The 23003-nt window shown below is 30.9% G+C and overlaps 1 protein-coding gene across 1 annotated transcript; it reads right to left on the bottom strand.

Moving 5' to 3' along the window:
- Positions 1-7299: 7299 nt before the first annotated feature.
- LOC112039057 (putative clathrin assembly protein At5g35200) lies at positions 7300-13915 on the bottom strand. The gene is made up of 16 exons (XM_024071894.2): positions 13774-13915; positions 12966-13088; positions 12811-12880; positions 12584-12681; positions 11712-11853; positions 11517-11617; positions 10750-10833; positions 10497-10547; positions 10331-10396; positions 10183-10248; positions 10002-10082; positions 9811-9888; positions 9000-9155; positions 8712-8787; positions 8318-8430; positions 7300-8119 (listed from the first exon to the last, which is right to left on the bottom strand). The coding sequence occupies exons 2-16, from the start codon at positions 13062-13064 to the stop codon at positions 7754-7756; spliced, it is 1647 nt and encodes a 548-aa protein (XP_023927662.1). The 5' UTR covers positions 13065-13088; positions 13774-13915; the 3' UTR covers positions 7300-7753.
- Between the last annotated feature and the right edge of the window lie 9088 nt (positions 13916-23003).

Raw genomic sequence — 23003 nt, forward strand, 5'->3', positions numbered from 1 at the left:
ATTAGTTTAGAGAATACGAAATATAGGTTGGAACACATTTTAGGGGTGTGCATGGGTTAGGTTAAGAGAATTTTTTGACCCAACCCACTATGACAGGTGAAAAATAATTCAACCCAACCTAACTCATCATATAAGTTCAACCCAATTTACATGGGTCGGGTTAGGTTGGGTTGATAGTAAATTTATTATTATTATTATTAATTGAAAAAAAAAATATAAATATAAATATATTAAAAAAATTCAAAGATTAGTATCAATATAATTCTTTAAAAGCAAACAACAATAATTTATTAAGGTTTGTGTGAATTAATTGGCGTTTATATAGGATAGGAAGAGCTAGTTATTTAAAAAAATTTATTAATTATATAATATATTTTAAATATATATTAAATATATGAGTGGGTTGGGTTGGGTTTGACAGGTTTGTAATTTTATGACCCAAACCCAAACCGACTCGCTATCAAAAAATTTTTTGTAACCCAACCCACCCCACCAAGCCCTAAAAACTGACCCAACCCAGCGAGTTGGGTTGGGTCGGGTCAGTTTTGGTGGGTTGGCGGGTTGGCTGCACACCCGGTCCATATTGTTTAGGTTTATTTCAGATGCAACCCTTATATTAACAATTTACTAATATTATTGTTAAACAAGTTTTACTAATATTATTGTTAAACAAGTTTGAGTTTGAGAATTGATGAAATTATTAGCATTAACGTCCGAGAATGCCAAAAAAAAAAAAAAAAAACTTATTTTGCATCATCAAATACTACTTTATTTATTTTACTAACCTATTTTATAATTCACCCTACATCTCAATTTTTATTTTTACATACAACCCAATAGAATAATATAAACTACCTAATAAAATAATAAAAAATATTATTCTCTCTCTTTTCCTCACTCACTTTTTTTCTTCACACACAATCACATATTAAAATAATAAATATTTACTTACGACCTATGAAGGTTGCATATATGCAACCTTACTATTCATAGGTTACAAACTTTTTTAAGTTTACAAACCCAAATGGAGATGGTTTTGGGTGGCTTAGGTTGTAAAATAGCAACTGGGTGTATTTACATCCCCCAATGCTAGTGCTTTTATTTTATTTTTGTATACCCCATCTATTGTGATGGATTGAAAGTGACAAGAGAAATAGGCTTTTGCCCTTATTTTTTAAAAGTCTAGCACAATGTTCATGTTTTGAAATTGTTTAGCAGAATGTCTCTGTTTTTGGAACTCAGTTTTAACAAAATCAAGTTCTGTATAAAACTCGATATCCTCAAAATTGAGTTATATGTAAAATTTTAAGTGAAAATCAACATTGCTAATGTCAAGTTTCACTTAAAATTTCAAAAAAAAAAAAAAAAGCGGCAAAATATGTATAGAACTTGACTTTGTTAAAGTTCAGTTCTATCTGTAACTCGATTTTGTTAAAATCGAGTTTCAAAACAGGGACACGGTGCTTAATAATTTCAAATTATGGACATTGTGCTAGATTTAAAAATAATAATAATAATAAGGACAAAGGCCTATTTTTCTCATAAAGTGACCAAATAACTATAAATAAATAAAAACTATCTGAAAATTTAAAAATGATTTTAAATATTTTCTCTTTAAATTAAAATTAAAATTAAAGACAAAAACACATTTAGTAGTTTCATCATTTTTGAAACCTCATGATCACGGGTCAATAACATTAAATTAATAAAATAGGGTACGTTATCATCCCATTAAGAATACAATTTTAGTTAATAAATTGACAACTTTAAATGAAGCTTTAGGAGAAAACCTTTCTTACCTCCTATGGTTGTCCACTTCTCACTCCTAACCCCTAACTCTTCCTTGTCCATTTTATTGTAGTTGAGGATTATGTGGTGCATTTTTTTTTTTTTTTTAAACTTGATTATAAATACTAGAAGATAAGTAGATATACTGCCTCTAAATCTGAACCCACTCTCCCCCTCTTCAAGTCCAAGCACTAAGCACTTATAGTGCTTGGGAAGGTACCAATTTGCCTCACATGTGGTTGGTGTTTGGTGCTTTTTTTTAGTTGAATTGGTAGTAAGCCAATTGATAATCACAACTTTGTATTTCTGCAGATAATGCAAACATTTTTCTGGGACCATGTTCTTCAGCCATAACTAGTACCATAATTAAGCACTCAACTTCTAGGATCTCAATCCTCTTGAAATCCATTTTGTTCTAATTACATGATACTCAATGATTAACTTGTGGAAATTTCACCATGATAGTATGGTGCCATATTATGAATTTAAGAGAATGAAAGTTAATAATAAGTATATTTTGTTGATCTTTTGCCCATTTTAGTTTACGATTAATCTTTATACTTGTGGGGGTTGGTCTACAGCCTGAAAAAGTAACCAAGCACTCAGATAAGTAGTTGAGTACAAGGACGGAGCCAGAACATAGAGTTAGGGGGGCGGCTTTGCTGTTGGTTGTGTGTAGAACTTCAGCCTTCGACTTTGTTGCTACATAGTCGCTTAGCTGTTATTGTTTAAAATTTTTTAAAGGGTCAGATTATTTGTTTTAAGTAAATTGTTAACTAGGCTTAATTTTTTTTTTTTTAGTTTTACTATTGATAATTTTTGTTGTTGTACCTATTTTTTTGGGCTTGTATATTTCTTTTTTAGATTTTAGACTTATAAATATTTTTAATGGTCTTTAAAATGTGGAAAATGTTTGAACTACAAACTTTTTTACAAATTGCTAATAATGTAAGTGGTGAGCCCAAATGCGAACCAATAAGAATTTGTTATCTTAACTGTTTGTAAAAATGTTATAGAAAAATTTGGGACTATAACAATACTCTTAAAAGAATTAATGATATTTTTAAGGATGCAAAAGTGTAATTTTCTAAAAAAAAATTGCTAAAATTAGTACTCATATATATAATAATTTTTTTAAAAAAAATGGATGGGGGGGGAATGCCCCCCAAGTCCAACCATGGCTCCATCCATGGTTGAGTAGTGAGTAAGGATAAATCCAAGGAACCAAGAATGAAGACCTAAGCTGAGTATTTGATCTTCATTGAAGTCCTTATTATGCAGTGGCGGCTTTAGAAATTTTGTTCAAGGTGGTCATTAAAAAATTTAAATTAAACAAAATTTCATAAAAATAAATTTTGAATATATTGACATAAAAAAAAAGTCACAAATACATAAAGTTCTAAAATTTTATTCTACAAGTTTTTCATATTTTGAAATTGTTGTATGATAGCTTCATTATTATGCTATTAACTACATCTTTTANGGGTTGGCTGCACACCCGGTCCATATTTTTTAGGTTTATTTCAGATGCAACCCTTATATTAACAATTTACTAATATTATTGTTAAACAAGTTTTACTAATATTATTGTTAAACAAGTTTGAGTTTGAGAATTGATGAAATTATTAAGCATTAACGTCCGAGAATGCCAAAAAAAAAAAAAAAAAACTTATTTTGCATCATCAAATACTACTTTATTTATTTTACTAACCTATTTTATAATTCACCCTACATCTCAATTTTTATTTTTACATACAACCCAATAGAATAATATAAACTACCTAATAAAATAATAAAAAATATTATTCTCTCTCTTTTCCTCACTCACTTTTTTTCTTCACACACAATCACATATTAAAATAATAAATATTTACTTACGACCTATGAAGGTTGCATATATGCAACCTTACTATTCATAGGTTACAAACTTTTTTAAGTTTACAAACCCAAATGGAGATGGTTTTGGGTGGCTTAGGTTGTAAAATAGCAACTGGGTGTATTTACATCCCCCAATGCTAGTGCTTTTATTTTATTTTTGTATACCCCATCTATTGTGATGGATTGAAAGTGACAAGAGAAATAGGCTTTTGCCCTTATTTTTTTAAAAGTCTAGCACAATGTTCATGTTTTGAAATTGTTTAGCAGAATGTCTCTGTTTTTGGAACTCAGTTTTAACAAAATCAAGTTCTGTATAAAACTCGATATCCTCAAAATTGAGTTATATGTAAAATTTTAAGTGAAAATCAACATTGCTAATGTCAAGTTTCACTTAAAATTTCAAAAAAAAAAAAAAAAGCGGCAAAATATGTATAGAACTTGACTTTGTTAAAGTTCAGTTCTATCTGTAACTCGATTTTGTTAAAATCGAGTTTCAAAACAGGGACACGGTGCTTAATAATTTCAAATTATGGACATTGTGCTAGATTTAAAAAATAATAATAATAATAAGGACAAAGGCCTATTTTTCTCATAAAGTGACCAAATAACTATAAATAAATAAAAACTATCTGAAAATTTAAAAATGATTTTAAATATTTTCTCTTTAAATTAAAATTAAAATTAAAGACAAAAACACATTTAGTAGTTTCATCATTTTTGAAACCTCATGATCACGGGTCAATAACATTAAATTAATAAAATAGGGTACGTTATCATCCCATTAAGAATACAATTTTAGTTAATAAATTGACAACTTTAAATGAAGCTTTAGGAGAAAACCTTTCTTACCTCCTATGGTTGTCCACTTCTCACTCCTAACCCCTAACTCTTCCTTGTCCATTTTATTGTAGTTGAGGATTATGTGGTGCATTTTTTTTTTTTTTTTAAACTTGATTATAAATACTAGAAGATAAGTAGATATACTGCCTCTAAATCTGAACCCACTCTCCCCCTCTTCAAGTCCAAGCACTAAGCACTTATAGTGCTTGGGAAGGTACCAATTTGCCTCACATGTGGTTGGTGTTTGGTGCTTTTTTTTAGTTGAATTGGTAGTAAGCCAATTGATAATCACAACTTTGTATTTCTGCAGATAATGCAAACATTTTTCTGGGACCATGTTCTTCAGCCATAACTAGTACCATAATTAAGCACTCAACTTCTAGGATCTCAATCCTCTTGAAATCCATTTTGTTCTAATTACATGATACTCAATGATTAACTTGTGGAATTTCACCATGATAGTATGGTGCCATATTATGAATTTAAGAGAATGAAAGTTAATAATAAGTATATTTTGTTGATCTTTTGCCCATTTTAGTTTACGATTAATCTTTATACTTGTGGGGGTTGGTCTACAGCCTGAAAAAGTAACCAAGCAACTCAGATAAGTAGTTGAGTACAAGGACGGAGCCAGAACATAGAGTTAGGGGGGCGGCTTTGCTGTTGGTTGTGTAGAACTTCAGCCTTCGACTTTGTTGCTACATAGTCGCTTAGCTGTTAATTGTTTAAAATTTTTTAAAGGGTCAGATTATTTGTTTTAAGTAAATTGATTGACTAGGCTTAATTTTTTTTTTTTAGTTTTACTATTGATAATTTTTGTTGTTGTACCTATTTTTTTGGGCTTGTATATTTCTTTTTTAGATTTTAGACTTATAAATATTTTTAATGGTCTTTAAAATGTGGAAAATGTTTGAACTACAAACTTTTTTACAAATTGCTAATAATGTAAGTGGTGAGCCCAAATGCGAACCAATAAGAATTTGTTATCTTAACTGTTTGTAAAAATGTTATAGAAAAATTTGGGACTATAACAATACTCTTAAAAGAATTAATGATATTTTTAAGGATGCAAAAGTGTAATTTTCTAAAAAAAAATTGCTAAAATTAGTACTCATATATATAATAATTTTTTTAAAAAAAATGGATTGGGGGGGGAATGCCCCCCAAGTCCAACCATGGCTCCATCCATGGTTGAGTAGTGAGTAAGGATAAATCCAAGGAACCAAGAATGAAGACCTAAGCTGAGTATTTGATCTTCATTGAAGTCCTTATTATGCAGTGGCGGCTTTAGAAATTTTGTTCAAGGTGGTCATTAAAAAATTTAAATTAAACAAAATTTCATAAAAATAAATTTTGAATATATTGACATAAAAAAAAAGTCACAAATACATAAAGTTCTAAAATTTTATTCTACAAGTTTTTCATATTTTGAAATTGTTGTATGATAGCTTCATTATTAATGCTATTAACTACATCTTTTTCAATATATATAGTCAAGTAATTATTAAACTACTGTTATCCCTTTCAATTACCAACATTTTGCCTAAATAAGTACTAATATAAACAAAATGCATCATCCTTTTTATGTATATATATATTTTTTTTTTTTTTAAGCTAACTATATGGGTTTTCTTTTTTTTCTTTTTCTTTTTTTTGAAAAGAGATATGGGTTTTCATTTTGATCATATTTATTTTTTATTTGTACATTTTACGGTAATATTTATAATTGATTTTATGAGTTCAGCTTGTTTATACTTTTCCTCCCAAAAAATAAATAGCTTTTTACTTTATACTATACTATTTAAATAATATTTTACCTACTTTTTTTTTTATCATAATTTTTAGCGCATAAAGTAGAAGCAGTGTTGACCTTTGATCCTTTTGAGGCCAACAACTTATGAGTGTGTTGTCAATTGCCTTGGAAACATCACTGATCACTATCACATCACCCCCAAGTCCCAAAACCAAACTCAGTTTTAAAGGGCGTTGGGCTGTCTAATCCACACGAGCCAAGTACATGAATTCAGGATATCTGTCAGTGTGAGCCATTGCGTAAGGAATATGGGAAAGTTCCTATCAATATTAATTTACTATAAAGATTTATAAATCCACTGTAAAAAAATAAACATGATTAATATCATACATATTACTAATAATAGTAATTAAGTATTTATATTTTATATTTAAAATTTGACAAATCAACCATCGTTTTTATGTGAGTCAATTATTAATACTATTCTTATTATGCACTAACCATTGAATAAGCTCTATCCATTGGCACTGTTAGGAATTACGTCAAGTGTCAACAAACTGTGTAATATCCGCTTGGGGTATGAGATGGAACTTAGAAGCTTAATTCAATCTTCCTTCTCTTCACCAAACTACCCTTCAAAAAATTAAATGTGACATCTCTTTTTGACAAACTGCCATTTCATTAAGGCTAAACATAAACAAAAACAAAAGCAATACAACAATCGTGCCTACAAGCTTCAGAAACAGGAGGCAGCAAATTGCAATTTAAACGTGATATCTTTTATTGGTTTATTAACCATTGGTTGGTTGGTTAATCAATCACATTCATTAACTGAAATATAATGTGAAAGTTAGTAGGAAGAAAAGTCTAAACCAAACCAAAGAAAAAAAAGACCTTGCCATCTTTAGGAAGTAATGGTGGTTGTAGCATTCTCAATCAACAAGTTATAGACCTTCTTATAAGTATATTTTAAAAAAAAAACACAAAAGCACACTAACAAATAGTTGAAAATAAGAGGCAAGTGACCGTGGAAATAAATGTCAAACCAAAGCTGACCAGGAGCCACAAATTGAAGTGCCTATTCATTACATGAATGTAATATCAACAGCCATAGTTTACAAATCATTCTTATAATCTATAAAAATAAATAATAAAAGAACAAAAAAAGTGGGGGGAAGAGAGGAATATCAGAAATTAACAAGAATAAATTTCCTGCTTAGGCATGAACAATAGAGCAGGTTCAAAATATTCCAAAATCCAAAGTAGTCAGGAAAACATTATTACCAACTTTCTTGTCCATAGAATAATCAAATGATCCAAAGCCCTCTCCCCTCTAATTATTAAACAAAGAATCTCACCCTAGCTAACTACTGCACATACACAACATATGGTACACATCTGTCTAATCTTCATATTTTGCGCACTCAATATTTATAGAACCGACTAATCTCCCCATGTTTCCTGATAAAGAATATGTTTCTCTGGACAAATGATCTAGATAAGGCCTGTATATGGATTGTACGCTTGAACGGGCATACCTGAGCCATATGGGTGGACAGTGGCTCCATAAGGAGCTCCGAATGGATTTGAAGCCGGTGGTTGTTGTGGACCCATCATCATCATCATCTGCTGCTGCTGCTGCAACATGAAAGCCTGTTGCTGGTTGGCCATTGCTGCCATTTGTACATTATGTGGTGCAGCCACTGTGTTTGAGGCATAAAACGGATCTTGTGCTGTTGGATGCATCATGACACCAGCCATTGGGACTGGCTCCCAAGGGTTGTAGCTTACATTCTGGTTGCTTCTTCTGATTGCATCGTCATAAAGGCTGTCTAGTGTAAGCTTGTCTAATCCTCCCGCCTATTTTCAATATCAATAGAGTTGGAAAGTATTAGTGAAGTATCAGCCATTATGCTCAGCCCAAAGCATCATTCAATAGCAAAACAGCAATCTCACTCATTACTGAAACAGCTAACTTGTGTTTGCTGTGCAGCTCTGTGAGCGAGTGCATGTGTACTACAGCCATTAAATGTAAGAAAATATAAACATCTTAAATACCAGTTTACTGGCAGCCGCAGCACTCTCATTTGAGCTTGGAGTTGTAACAAGCGCCAACTCCCAGCCTGTAGTTCCATTAGCTTGAATTGGAGCAGTAGATGTTGGTTGAATATCTGTAACAACCACCAGCAGAAAACATATGAGCTCGCCCCTATAAATGTACAAATTTTTAAATCTTGATTAAAGCTTAATCCAATTGGCAAACTAAAGCTTATATTCTCAATTTCCTTAAATTTCCAGCTAGAGCTTTATTATTTAGAATAGTCTCTCTCAATCCTGGAACAGAACCAGTTCAAGTTGACTCTATCTGGGACAAAATTCAGTTCTCAACCTTCAGTGCAGGCTACGCATTACAAATCAATTGGATAAACTAAAAAATGGAAAAATGCCTTACCAACTGGAACAATAGCCAAAGCCATAGCGTTCTTCTCATCTAGTTCTGCAGCTTCAGGAGTAGGATCATTCAAACCCTAGAAACCGAGAAAAAAAAGGTTCTCCTTAGGGAAACTATGAAGGACTAATCAAGTTTATAGGCATGCTGGCCGTAAAAAGGTGTGTTCAATTATATTTTAATTTTTCCAAGATAAAAATATGTTACACATAAAAATAAGATTCAGATTAACTGAAAACTTTCCAATATAATAGTATGCAAAATACAAGAAAGAAAGATTTTGAGAATTACCAACAAATCAGGTGGTTCGGTTCCAGCAGCTTCTTCTTTGACTGGTTCAGCTGGAGGTGGAGGAGGCGATTCAGGACGTGCCTCCGGCACCTCTGGGGACTTCTTATATTCTATGGCCAAGACTTCCTTGGGGGAAGCTATTTTATTGTTAACCACCTACGTGGTTTAAAATAAGAATTAGAACAAATTGATATGGTCAGAATAATTATTATTCTGAACAATGAAGGCACCAAGATTACAATTCCTTCAATAAACTAAAACAAAATGTTGAAGAATTTTTCCACAGTTCACTAGGATTAAAGTTTTCCAAAAAAGATAACATTTAAACAACTATTAAGTGGCATATGCCACAAAGATAATGCAAAAAATTCCAAACAAAATAAGAGAACTCTAGGGGAAACCCAACGGGAAATGTGAATAATTAACACAATTTGCTCCAATTGATACCTAATTGTCCAATATGCACAGAATGGTGCATTATCCTTTTATTAAAAAAGAAATATAGGCTAAACATTACAAAACATGAAGTTTCATATTTTGTTTTTATATCAAACAAAATATGAAATGCCATGTGTGCAAACTGCAGACCTACACATGCCTGCCCTAGTGACAATAAGCCAAAATTTTGTAGTTTTTTGCTGTTGCAACCAGAAGCTAGGTTTGGACAGATTATTATAGCTCCTGATGGTCAAGGATACCCGATGTTCTTTTGCTTTCCCGTTTTCATATAATAAAGCAACATCGAAAATTATGTCTAGTTAAAATCTTCATATCCAAATCTAAGAAAGTTTAACAAAGAGCAGTTCCATACTTGATCCTTGACAAATGATGAACCCCGTGGAGCTTCTCTCACATACTCTTCCATAGCTTGTAGAAAAGATGCAGGGGGCTTCAACAAGAACAAATAGTTCTCTCAATAAAAAATTTTAGTTAAAATCAACGACAAAAAACTCAAAGACAGAAATATCTGTTCCAGAAGGCACCACAAGTGAGACATTAAACCTGCTCAATCTTAATAAACCTCTCTCCACGTCCAATATCAAGATTTTTACATATTTCATAGAATTCTGATAGTCGCTCAGCCTGAAAATATAGAGAATAGAAAATGACATAAAGTAAATTCCTATGCCATTAAAACTAAGCAACAGTCTGTATTAGAACAAATATTCATAGAAGATATTACCTGCTGCCCAGCCCTTCTGTATATATCCAGAGCCCTCAAAGCATCAGGGCGTTGCATCTCAAAGAACTGTCAGAAATTAAGGTTATCGTAAAGACTTTTATGCTCAATATCCAAATTTTTTACATAAAAAGCCAAGATTGCATCCTACCTTGTCAACCAAATTGACAGTACCATCACTTATAGCTTGGTAAATTTTAATGCTTTCTATAGCAACCTGTTTAAATGATAAAATTCTGTCAGGGGAAACAAGAATAATGTGAAGTTGATTAAAGCTAAAATTAAGGATAAGCAAAATGGTTACAAGTTTCACCCACCAATGACAGTGCTAACTGAATCACAAAGTTGTGAATTGCTGCCCCTTGTGGCTGCACAAAGTTTCATCAAATTTTCCCATTAGAAGAGTCTAGAATCATGTTAAATTTTGACTATAAGTCCACAAAGGATAGCACCCAATAAAAAAGTTAAACTTGACCTATAATTGACATGTGCTGGGACCCATAACTTGTGCTTAAATAACATTCTACCAGAATCACGTCCACGTTGAACTGATTGAACTCAAGAAATTACCTGGCAACCAAGCACACGGTAAAGTAGCTGTTGCAAAGATGGCAAATGTTCAAGCAGTTCAGCAGCGTCCAGATCTTTCGTTCTCTGCATCAAATTTGCAGCTATCAATTTCCTATAATCTACTTTTTCCACAAGATCACCAATCTAGAGTTTCACAAGTCAAATGCAACGCAAGAGAAATATAGAAATAAACGTCTGGCAGGATCCTTCAAATTGTGTAAATTTGGACTCACGCATATCAAGCAAAGTTACATAAAGAGGATAGAAGAGCATGCAACTACAACTGAGATAAGGTGCTGGAAACCATTTGCAGAGCCCTTTCAAAGACATTTTTAGGGGGATATGTCGTAATGCATGATCCATATCCAAAAAGTGACACAGGCAAGTATTATTGACGCAGTTTTGAAAATGACAGCACGAACTAAAAGAATTTGTGCATCTAGTAATTCACTTCCAATGCCGGTGTGACACTACTATAAAAAGTGTAGGGAGGAAAAGGGTGACAAAATTTGATCCTTCTGAATCTACCATTTTGAAGAGGGGGATCACTTCCTGATTAGCTTCAGCAGAAATTAACCTATTAGTACCTATCAAAAGTTTACACTTTCTTGATTTTGAACTGTCACAATGCAATATTTAGCTGGAAAGTAGCAATTTAAATGTGTGTGTGTGTGTGTGTGTGTGTGTGTGAGAGAGAGAGAGAGAGAGAGAGAGTGAAATCAAAATTCAAAAATGAAAGATCTTTATAAAAGGAACAAACTTCTTACAGGGCGATCTGTCTCAACATCATACTTCAATACGCGAAAGCACTCCAGTCTCTCCTCCAAATATAATGCATAAGTACGGACCCAAGCAGAATAGTCCCATGCTGCACAGCAGATCAAAAAAATCTCAAAAATAAAAATAAAATACCTAATTCTTCGATAGGAAAGTGTCTACAATGGGTGAGAGGAATTTGGTACCATTTGGACTGGAATCGTCTTTGAAATGAGCCATGTTAAGCATATGGCTTCTGCTTCTTCCATAATTAAGGAGTTCTTCATGAAATGTGGGGTCAACTTCCCTCAAAGCACGATGAATTACAATCAAAGTTTTCAATGCAACCTAGACAACCAATAATCAGTAAACCAAATTTCAACAATAAGCACATACATCAAATTGATAATAATACATAATGAATAAATAATCATGTAGTTCATCACCAGATCAACAAATATTCATATATAAACCACAGTCATCACCACTCTGAAGTGCTTAACCATCACTACTACCACTCTCATTAAATCAAATCACTCATTACAAACTGGACAACAAGAAATGCAGTCAATAATGAGAAATTACTCCAATGGTAAAGCATATTAACCGCACATGAGTAACTTATTGTTTCACAATTTCTTTTAACTAATTGGTTTCTTAAGGAAACAACATGCATCTCACATCAGACCATTCTAGTCACATGCACAATTCTGTAGGATGGCAAAGTTTATGAACATTATCTTTAAAGCGGCTTCTTTTAGCTAGATTTGTTTGATAGGGAAGATGAAGACCAAGATTATTATAAGTATAGATACAGAATAACTGAAAAAATATGACCATACATGAAGTCTCCACCTAGAGGTTACAAGCTATACCTTCAATTGCATAAAGGAACACTGCTCTATATAATCAAGGGCTCCTGACAATTTAATCACATTTATTATTTCTCCTATTCAAAATTAAAACAACTATAGTCTATAGAATGATAAAGAAATTCTTGATTTACTTCAGATAATAAAGGATAAACCCCTATGCTCATTCATCTTATGATAAAGTATCATTGAGGTGAAGCACATACCGCCCAATTATGTGTCTTTGCTAACCGCCTAGCAAGAGCATGGATGCAGTATGCAACATCTGCCCGAGGTCTTGTAGCTGAAATAGCAGAGAAAATAGCTGCAAAGGAAAAAAATAATAAAATCCATCAGGGCCACATTCAACAAATTACTTCTACTTAAAGATCACCAACGAATCAAGCACATAATTGCGTCCCATCTCCAACAGAGAACAAGAGAGAGCACCCACCTCTAATGTGTCTTTCTTTTGCTGGGCTCTCAACATGATTCGTGGCTTTAACAATAGCAATGTCCAATTCCTGCAAAGTTTTTTGCCACACCCAGATAGTTAGATACATCCACAGTTCAATGAGCCCTCAAAAGCTTTGTATGTAACCTGTATACCTTGTAATCACTGTTGACTTTAGCCAATGACACTGTGGTGGTGTCCTTGATGGCTCCAAGTGCTTTTCTCAAGCTATTTTGAGTACCCCCACCTGACATTCTCTACTTCTCAACCCTGAAATTCTACAATAAAACACAAAAAACACTTAACCTGGGTTCACTTGTATAAAACCCCATTACCCACCCAAAAATAATAAAACAAAATCCCACTCCCCAAAAAAACAAATTTAGTGACATCAAACACAAACCTACACCAAAGTTTAATATAATTCCTTAACAAACCACAATTTTTTTAAAATTAAAGAATGAAGCTCTTTTAACTCTAATCAGATCCAGCCCAGATAGAATTTCATCATTGACCACAAAATGGTTACCATTAAAAACCAAAATTCAACAAGTTTTATAAACAATCAATGAGTAATCATTATTCTATTTGAAGAAGAAAAAAAAAGACACAAGCTTTCAAATTTCTGATAGAAAAAACTCATCGAAGTCACACGAATAAAAGCATATATATGCATGACAGAACAACCACCACCACCAAAACAACGAAGAATGAGGCCACAAATGCAAAAGAAGTTTGATTCTAAAAACAAACAAAAACATCCGAGATACTCATCAAAGATCTGAAGAGAAAGAATGGCAAAAGAGTAAGAAATCTACGGTACAATTCAACAATTACATTCATAGTTAAAGCTCCAATATTTGAAAAACAAAAACAAAAACAAAAAAAACGTAGACAAACACAGAAGCAAAGAAAGACAGAGAGAGAGAGAGAGAGAGAGAGAGATCAGAAAGCTCGAATTACCTGTAACTCAATCAATGAGAGAGAGAGAGAGAGAGAGAGAGAGTAGAGAGAGAGAAATATAAAGGGAGGTGGAGACTGGTGTGTCTGCGACCAGAGAAAAGTCGACCAAACAATTGAGTTCGGTTTGGTTGGGTCGTCGGCGTCTGACACTGAGTTTTTTTTTATATTAAATAATAATAATAATAATAATAATGTAGTGTTTTTTTAAAAAACTTTACCTTTTTTTTTTTTGGGAAAAAGACTCTTGGATATTTTTTTATTATTGTGTATATCTATGCCAGTTTTCTCTACCTATCTGCGTGTCAGAAAAATACGGCCAATGTAAGAAATTTTGTACTATCCGCCCTTTTTAACTCTGTAGTGTTCATTCTCAAAAAAAAAAAAAAAAAAAAAAAAACTCTGTAGAGTTAAAAATTAGGACTTGATTCTCTGCACTCTCTTTTTTATGCTTCCTTCTTGCTTCTTACTCTACTCTCTCCCTTCGATTCGCCACGTTGCTATAAGGAGATCCTCTCCTTTTTTTTTTTTTTTTTTTTTTTTTTTAAGGAGATCCTCTGTTAAACTTAATTATTCGATTAAACCAAATTAGTTGGTAACCCCAAGCTGATCTCCCTACTAAAGAAAAGAAAATGTTAAATCTACAATATTTTTATAACGTTTTCACAACAACTCTCAAGTGATAGATTATTATTAGTTGTTATGGGTTGATAAAAAAATAATTTTAATTTTGATTTTAAATTAGAATCAATAAAACATAACATTTAGATTTGTTGTGAAAATATAATGAATATAGCACTTCTCATTAAAAAAAATGATGAATTACAAATATTTTTATAAACGATTAACATAAGTAAGAAATTCTATTTTGTATAATAAAAATAAAAATAAAAATTAAAAAATAATTAAAAAAAAAAAAGAAGAAAGAAAGAAATTCAACGACAAAAAGTCAACTTCGGCAATGCACCAAAAATTTGATATTAAAAGGAAAAAGGTAATATACAAAAGTTACACTTAGTTTTCGCTATGTAATGTAGTATGAAATTTTTTTTAAATATTCCTTGGCTTTTCTTTATTTGAAAATATTCTTTATTTGAAAATTTCTTGGCTTTTATTTTCCTCTTTTTTATCTTTGACTACTATTTATTTATCATTGACTATTCAAACATTTTCTTTGTGCATATAATAATAATTTTTTTTTTTTTATATAAGATAGAATTTCTACTCTAGCCTAATCTAAGTGTATATGTGTGTAAAGCCCCCTCTTGGAGACTTGAACCCCGGCTCTTACCTCCCACACCCCACAAGTACTTATATTTGTGGAATAACCACCGAACCAAGAATGCGCGATGATTTTTGTGCATATAATTATTATAATGCAATTTTATGCTATCAAGAAAATTAGTAATTCTAATGTATTTTTGGAGTATGGTGAAATGGTACTTCCTCTTCTCATATTAATGATAGAGTTTACTTATTAAATTAATGATAGGGTTCACCATGAATATAAAAGAAATACCTAAGAATTTTCTCAAGAAAAGTTTTTGGAAAGAAGTAGAGTACTTATAAAGGAGTAATGAACTTTTAAACGGAGTTTAGTGTTGTTTTTGCTTAAGGAGAAAATTGAATACTTTTGAAAAAGTTTGGTAGTACTTAGTATTAGCAACCTTAGGAGTGATTATTATATTTTACCCAACAATCTTCATATATCATTTATGTCTAAAATAATAGGTATTTAAATATTGAATTAGATATTTTGTACAAAAAGAACTTATCTAGTTTAATTAAATTTATTTTAAAAATATCAAGTTTTTTTAGTGTTGAATTATTTTCTCCAAAAAGAAAATGAGTTCTAAACAGTTTGAATTAACACAGTTTAACATTATTTCTAAATTTAAAAGTCAAATATGAAATATGATGAGGAAAAATGCAAACTTTCAAAAAATTGTGTAGTAATATATTAATATTACAAAAATTTTAGAAAAAGTTAAAGACTTTTATTGTTTATATATAGAAATGGTGGGTTACTCTTATATATAGTTTTTTGACAACTCATTTTCGTTTTAGGTACAATTATAATTTTATTCAAACTTGTTTTTTCGAAGAAGAAGAAGAAGAATACATGATTTAATCTATTCCAAACAAGTACTTAGACCATATAAGTGTACCAAGATGATGAGACTGAACAGAATCAAGTGTCTAGAATAGGTTGATCCATTTGTATAATATTTACACATGCACAAAACAGGCTATAATGTTCTTGATAAATTGTAACTTTACAAATTTGATCTTTTTACTTACAATGAGTATTTTTTTTTACTTATAATGAGTAACATTTTTTTTTTTTTTAAGTATCAACCTATGACATTCGCTGTTAATAATTGCTTTTTATAATTTTACCAAGACAATGAGTAGAGTAAGGAGGATTTGAACTAAACTATACCATTAAACTAGTTTGACTTCCACCAAATTCGATCATTTGGATATAAGAGTGATAAAATTATATATATATATATATATATATACATACTTATAAGTTTTGCTTGTCCTATTAATCAAATGGCCCATGTGGGTGCAGGTGTTTAAAGACAATAAATGGCTATATGTACTAGATCCATTCTTATAAACCATAAGTAACTTAAGGATTACCCTTTAGTAACAAATTCTTGTCTTTAGAACCAGGAATGGGAAGAAAGGGTAGTTGCTTAGAATCAAGAAAAGAAAAGAAAAACCTAATACTTCCAGCTGGCTAAAGACAGCCAGTTTTGAATTAAGGTTTGATCCTAACCTTGTTTTTTGATAAAACTACAAAACTGGCCTTTCCATTTTAAGAAAAACACACCTCTATTTTAAAATGGTGAATTGGATGGGGACCATTTACTTACCCAGTTTAATAACTTTAATGTATAATGATTGCCACATGCAACAAAAAGAAAAGGTACACCTACAAATTTAAAATTTGAACATTATTGCCATGATGAATTGGAGGCACCATTTTATTTTATTTTATTTTTGATTCTCTATGTTTTCATTGTCTATGATAATAATAATCCGTTAAAAATACATGAACATAAGAAAAAAAAAATAGAAATATAATTTCTTATTCAATTTTAGCAAAAGGTATTTGAAAGTTCAAAATGTGTGTAAAACACCCTTGAACGTTTAGACCCCAAAATATAAAATATTAATTCAAACTTATTATCAAACAATTAATGTGCTGAACATGAACATAAGCCAAACACAGAATTGATAAACAATCTAAGTCAATTATAATCACATCCACAACAGAAAATAAAAGGTAAAGATAAAGGAAGAAATATGCAAACACAAAGACAACACGCAATGTGTTATCAAAGAGGAAATCGAAACCCTTGGCGTAAAACCTCTCCGCTGCCCTCCAAGCGGTAAATAATTCACTAAAGAATGTAGTTGGAATATATGAACAGCAGAAGACACTCCAAGCCTAATTTACCCAGTGTACCTAAGCCCTCTAAGCTTCTTGCTCCAACGAGGTTGTGCCGAACCTATTTCTTCTTTAACTTACCAGATTCCGCTACTAGACCATAACATCAACCACTAGACATTGGTTCCTTCCAAACTGCTTCCCTTAGCACCAAATGTACATTTTCACAGACGTAGGTGTGATGAGAAAATGATTTGGTCAATAACTTCTCAAGGATGTATTAATGGAGAGGAAGAGAGTAAAGGAATTTGATGAGTCTCTTAGGTAAAGATTGTGGATGAGGCAATCTTGTTTTCTCTAGGGTTTCTCTCTCAAAATTATCTTTGGAAGCTCTATCTATTTCGTGGGTATAAGGGTTTATATATAGTGGTATATGTTTGGAATACGAAGAGTCAGTTTTTGCCAAACAGGGTAACTTGGCGGCTTGACCTAGCGGCTTGTNAACCCTAGAGAAAACAAGATTGCCTCATCCACAATCTTTACCTAAGAGACTCATCAAATTCCTTTACTCTCTTCCTCTCCATTAATACATCCTTGAGAAGTTATTGACCAAATCATTTTCTCATCACACCTACGTCTGAGCATTCCTAGCAAAAATGTCACATATTTACCATTAAATATTACAAAAGTAATTTATTCTGTATTCAGTTTACCATAAGATTATTCTTCTCAAAAAAAGTTTACCATAAGATTACTTGGCAACAAATCTAAGAAAATTCATACGTTCTGATATTAATTTTAAATTATTTCCATATCTATCACCTGCCGTCCTTTGAAATTCTAAGTAGTCAATGATGAATGCCAAGTAAAAGTATCTAAAAATAAACTTTCAAACTATAGATATATTCAACGTAAGCTGATTAAAAATATATGACTATTCTCAGTATTACTGCCTGATGCATCTCATCCCTCCGAATAAAAAGATGGGTCTCTATAAAATTAAAAGTGGCTTTAATAATCGGCGTTTCAGCTTTTCTCTGAATCAATAGGCAGTGGTAAGGGTGAGTCCAGTTCGTTCAAAAGCAGCAGTTTGTCTCTAAAGCAGCTTGAATTTTTTTTTTTTTTTTTTTTAATTTTGCTTTTGATCCATGTAAGTGGAGAGAATTGTCTAATTTTATACTATAGAGAAAATATCTCACATGACTTTCTCATAAAGCAACTTTCTTAAATTTGATGGATCTAACATACATGTGAGACTCATATAGTCATATGTGGCTAGAGTGGCACTCAATGAGATATCTCATAAGATACTTTTTCTATGTGAGGGGACAAAATACTCTCAGACCATATAACTTATTGGTATTTTAATAATTGTTTAAAAAAAATTAATACAAGTGGAGAAGAGGGAATTCAAATTCTAGTTCTACTTAGTGGGTTCCAGTTAGCTCAATTAGTAAAGTCTTTGATGATTGTATAAGAAATCTGGGGTTCAATCCCTGCCTACACCAAAAACTGATTGGTGTCTTTGTCTGATGATAAGAGCTATCATTAGGAGCGGATGTCATAAGTTGAAACTCTAAAAAAAAAAATTATAGTTCTTCTTATAAGTTATAAGCGAAATCAGACAATGTCACCAAGTTGCATGATTCTTGGTAGCATTTATAAATAGTTAAAATGAAGGGGTTAGATTTTAAAAGAATTGAATGCTATTATGACAAAGTCATCTTTTATTATCTTTGATACCCTTAATTATATATGGCTATTTTGATCTATGAAGTAAATAACCATCAATAGAACAATGTTTTTCTCGTCGAATAAGAAATTTGGGATTCGAACATCGCCTACACAATAATCCAATTGATGTTTTAACTTGATAATAAAGAATAATTATCATAGAGTGGATTTAATAGGTTTAAATTCTATCATATTTATAAAGAATATCAACTTCCTTTTAAATTTTATAAAATGAGATCACATGATAAAGAGTTGTGAATTTAAAATTTATCATTTGAGGTGCATCAATAGTGTTATTATATGCATAAAAAAATAGTGAGATTGAAAATTTAAATCTTATCTTGATTGAGGAGCTTTTCTAAAACAGTGATTTTTTTTTTTTTTTTTTTTTTAATTGTGTCTTCTAATATATATATATTATATTTAAAAAGCACATATTAAAAACATATATGCTTGACTAAATCTCGACAGTATAATTTTATTTAATTTAGATGATCAGATCTTAATTTCATATATTATTTGTATGTATGATTTTAAATAACTGGAGATAAATTTTTTAAATTATAATAATATGAGATAATAATTTTTTTTTGTCGAGTAAGTCAATGTGAAATATAATAACAAATAACTTAATTTATTTAGATGCTCCTTTAGAACCTAATGTTTCATTCAAATCTGAAATATAATAATTTATTACTATTTTTTCATTTTCTTTTTCTATGACCTGATTTTCTAAGAAAGGTTTGTTGAAACTTTGAATCAAATACAAGGTGTACATTTTCCATGCCACTTAAATGGTATAAGTTTTATTGCGTATATTACTACTAGGAATCTAGCTCTAAAGCCCACAGCCAATTAATATACAAAATAACTCTTAATTCAACATTTTAGATTTGGTCATTTGCATTATTTTTCTCTATTTTATCACTTTTATCATTTCCTCAATTGATAAGTCATTTTTATTATTTTTATCAATATTATTTTGAGTTTTCTAGTTTTTCTCTTCTTTTTTTTTTTTTTTAAATTTCTCAACTTAAATCATTTTTTTTTTACTAATACATTAATTGCTATTATTTAAATATGACCAAACCACCTCAGATTACCCTCTTTTATTAATAGGAGCTATCTCTATTTTTAAAAAGATTTAATTATCTCAATTATATATATATATATGTGTCTGTGTGTGTGTGTGTGTGTGTGTGTGTATTTTGTTAAAAGTATTTAAAATTTTTTGATAGGAAAAGTATTAAAACAAATGAGAATAAAATCGGATTTGATAAGAATCTTTTTATTTTGGATAAATTGCAAATTACACCCTTAAATCTTGGAAGTGATTGAATTTTACACTCTGAAATTTCAAAATTTGGATTTTACCCCTTAAAGTTTGGGGTGTTTAGATTTTACACCTTGATATTTCAAAACTTGGATTTTACTTCGTAAAGTTTAGAATTGTTTAGATTTTATACCCCAAAATTTTGAAACTTTAGAAAGTAAAATCCAAATACCTTAAAACTTTAGAGAGTAAAATCCAAACATTTCTAAAACATAGTGGGTAAAATCTAAATTTTGAAATGTTAAGGTATAAAATCCAAATATCACCAAATTTTAGGAAGTAAAATCCAAATTCTGAAACTTCATTGTGTAAAATTTAATCTCCCCAAATTTTAGAGGTGTAATTTACAATATACCCTTCTATTTTTTATTTTTTAGAATCTTGAGCTATATATAATATATGGTAAATCCAAGGGTATTTAACAAAAGACATCACATCACAGCTATTTGGGGCATGTGGAACATTGATAGATACCAACCTGCCAACAGTGATCCCTATTATAACCCATGTGAATGAGGATCATGACACCTCTCCGAATCCCATCCCATCAAAAGGACGATCGTACCCCAAAACTAAAACAATACAACAACCAACAACCACGCAGCCAGGCACCACAAATATGAATATGACTAACTGACCCTTCATCATTGGGGCATGTGGAACATTGGTAGATACCAACCTGCCAACAGTGATCCCTATTATAACCCATGTGAATGAGGATCATGACACCTCTCCGAATCCCATCCCATCAAAAGGACGATCGTACCCCAAAACTAAAACAATACAACAACCAACAACCACGCAGCCAGGCACCACAAATATGAATATGACTAACTGACCCTTCATCCATGCCTTTTTACCTAAAGTGGAGTCAAAGGGTAATTTGGATTTTGTCATCAAATGTCTAAGCACATGAGCATTTAACGCTTTATTAAGTAATATTTTTATACATTTTATAATAATAATAATAATATGTCAAATTGTACAAAATATATCCAAAATTTTATGTATAATCACAATAAATTTATGAATGTAAGAACAGCATAGGTGTTTGTATAATAGAAAAAAAATGCTATATTTTAGCTAATTAAAGTCAAAATTTACTTACATCAGTTTATGTGTAAAAATGCATAGCTGCTAACTTATTACAATAATCATGTAAATTTACACTAATATTATTTATTTTGCATTTAATTTTTTGTTATTTTTTTTTTTACATATTTTAAGGATGAAGAAAGAGAGTGGATAGTAGTTATTGTGTGTGTGAAGAAATTAAAAAAAAATAAAAAAATTAAGAAAATTTAATATTTTAATGAAATACAACGTAAAATAGGTAATATGTATGGTGTTTTGAAAAATTAGTACTTAAAATATAAAAAAAAGAAGTAAATTCATATGTTAAAATAAATAATAATTTTGCAATGCTGTCAATAAACTATTAAAATATATATTTTATTTTTTGATAAATTATTAAAATGTGTATTTTATTTTTGAAAAGTGCACGTTGCAGCTTAAAATTAAGGACCCCATTATTGAGGTTTTGTTTTGCTACGGTACTTTTCATCCCCATTACATTTCAGGACCCACCTCCAACCTGTGGACCAATGGGCCTCCGCTGTACTATATTTCACGGAACACGAATGGATGTGGATGGTGGGGGCCCACTCTCCATCTTCGATTCCTTTGAAGATCTGTTCACCGTCTGATTTGTTAAATTTTTTAATGTACAAGGTTTTTCTCGTGCAGAGTGGATAGTAGTTATTGTGTGTGTGAAGAAATTAAAAAAAAATAAAAAAATTAAGAAAATTTAATATTTTAATGAAATACAACGTAAAATAGGTAATATGTATGGTGTTTTGAAAAATTAGTACTTAAAATATAAAAAAAAGAAGTAAATTCATATGTTAAAATAAATAATAATTTTGCAATGCTGTCAATAAACTATTAAAATGTATATTTTATTTTTTAATAAATTATTAAAATGTGTATTTTATTTTTGAAAAATGCACGTTGCAGCTTAAAATTAAGGACCCCATTATTGAGGTTTTGTTTTGCTACGGTACTTTTCATCCCCATTACATTTCAGGACCCACCTCCAACCTGTGGACCAATGGGCCTCCGCTGTACTATATTTCACGGAACACGAATGGATGTGGATGGTGGGGGCCCACTCTCCATCTTCGATTCCTTTGAAGATCTGTTCACCGTCTGATTTGTTAAATTTTTTAATGTACAAGGTTTTTCTCGTGCAGGTTACCCCTATTTTATTTTCAGCCTGTCTGTCTATAGTCCAAGATTTGACATTTGCATTTGTTTTGGTTGCGACTTTAAAGAAAGTCCATGTAGAAAGGAAGCTATATATATATATACACACACTTTATCTTTAATCGTAGTTTTTCCTTTACCAAACAAAGTCTATACAGTAAAGGTCATTGTAGTCCTTAATTGAAGCTATGTCCGTGTATAAGTTTTTATAGTTAGGATTAAAAAAAAAAATTATATGTCAACTAATTGTGTTGCTGAATAGTTAAAATGAAGTGGGTCAAAAAGATTCAGTCACAAATTAGATTACTCTTTTGAAATGATGTGTGCCCTTTGGATTAGATATTGAGATGTTAGTGGCATATCATTTTCATACAATAAGCCAAGCCACCCACTATAAAATTTATAAATCTATACAAACTTGTAGACTATAAACTCTACAAAATGTAACATCTTCGGTAACTTGAAAAAAAATGTATATAATTTATAAATAGTTCTCCC

The sequence above is a fragment of the Quercus suber genome, unplaced genomic scaffold (genome assembly GCF_002906115.3).
Source record: "Quercus suber isolate HL8 unplaced genomic scaffold, Cork oak 2.0 scaffold_436, whole genome shotgun sequence".
Lineage (NCBI taxonomy): Eukaryota > Viridiplantae > Streptophyta > Magnoliopsida > Fagales > Fagaceae > Quercus > Quercus suber.

Bases quoted from the DNA above. Each gene is read 5' to 3' on its own strand.
- LOC112039057 (XM_024071894.2), bottom strand. From the start codon at position 13,064: ATGTCAGGTGGGGGTACTCAAAATAGCTTGAGAAAAGCACTTGGAGCC. The intron at 10,834-11,516 runs GTAAGAAGTTTG...AATTTGATGCAG, and splicing joins ATGTTGAGACAGATCGCCCT to AGAACGAAAGATCTGGACGC. The intron at 10,249-10,330 runs GTAGGATGCAAT...AATTTCTGACAG, and splicing joins CTGTCAATTTGGTTGACAAG to TTCTTTGAGATGCAACGCCC.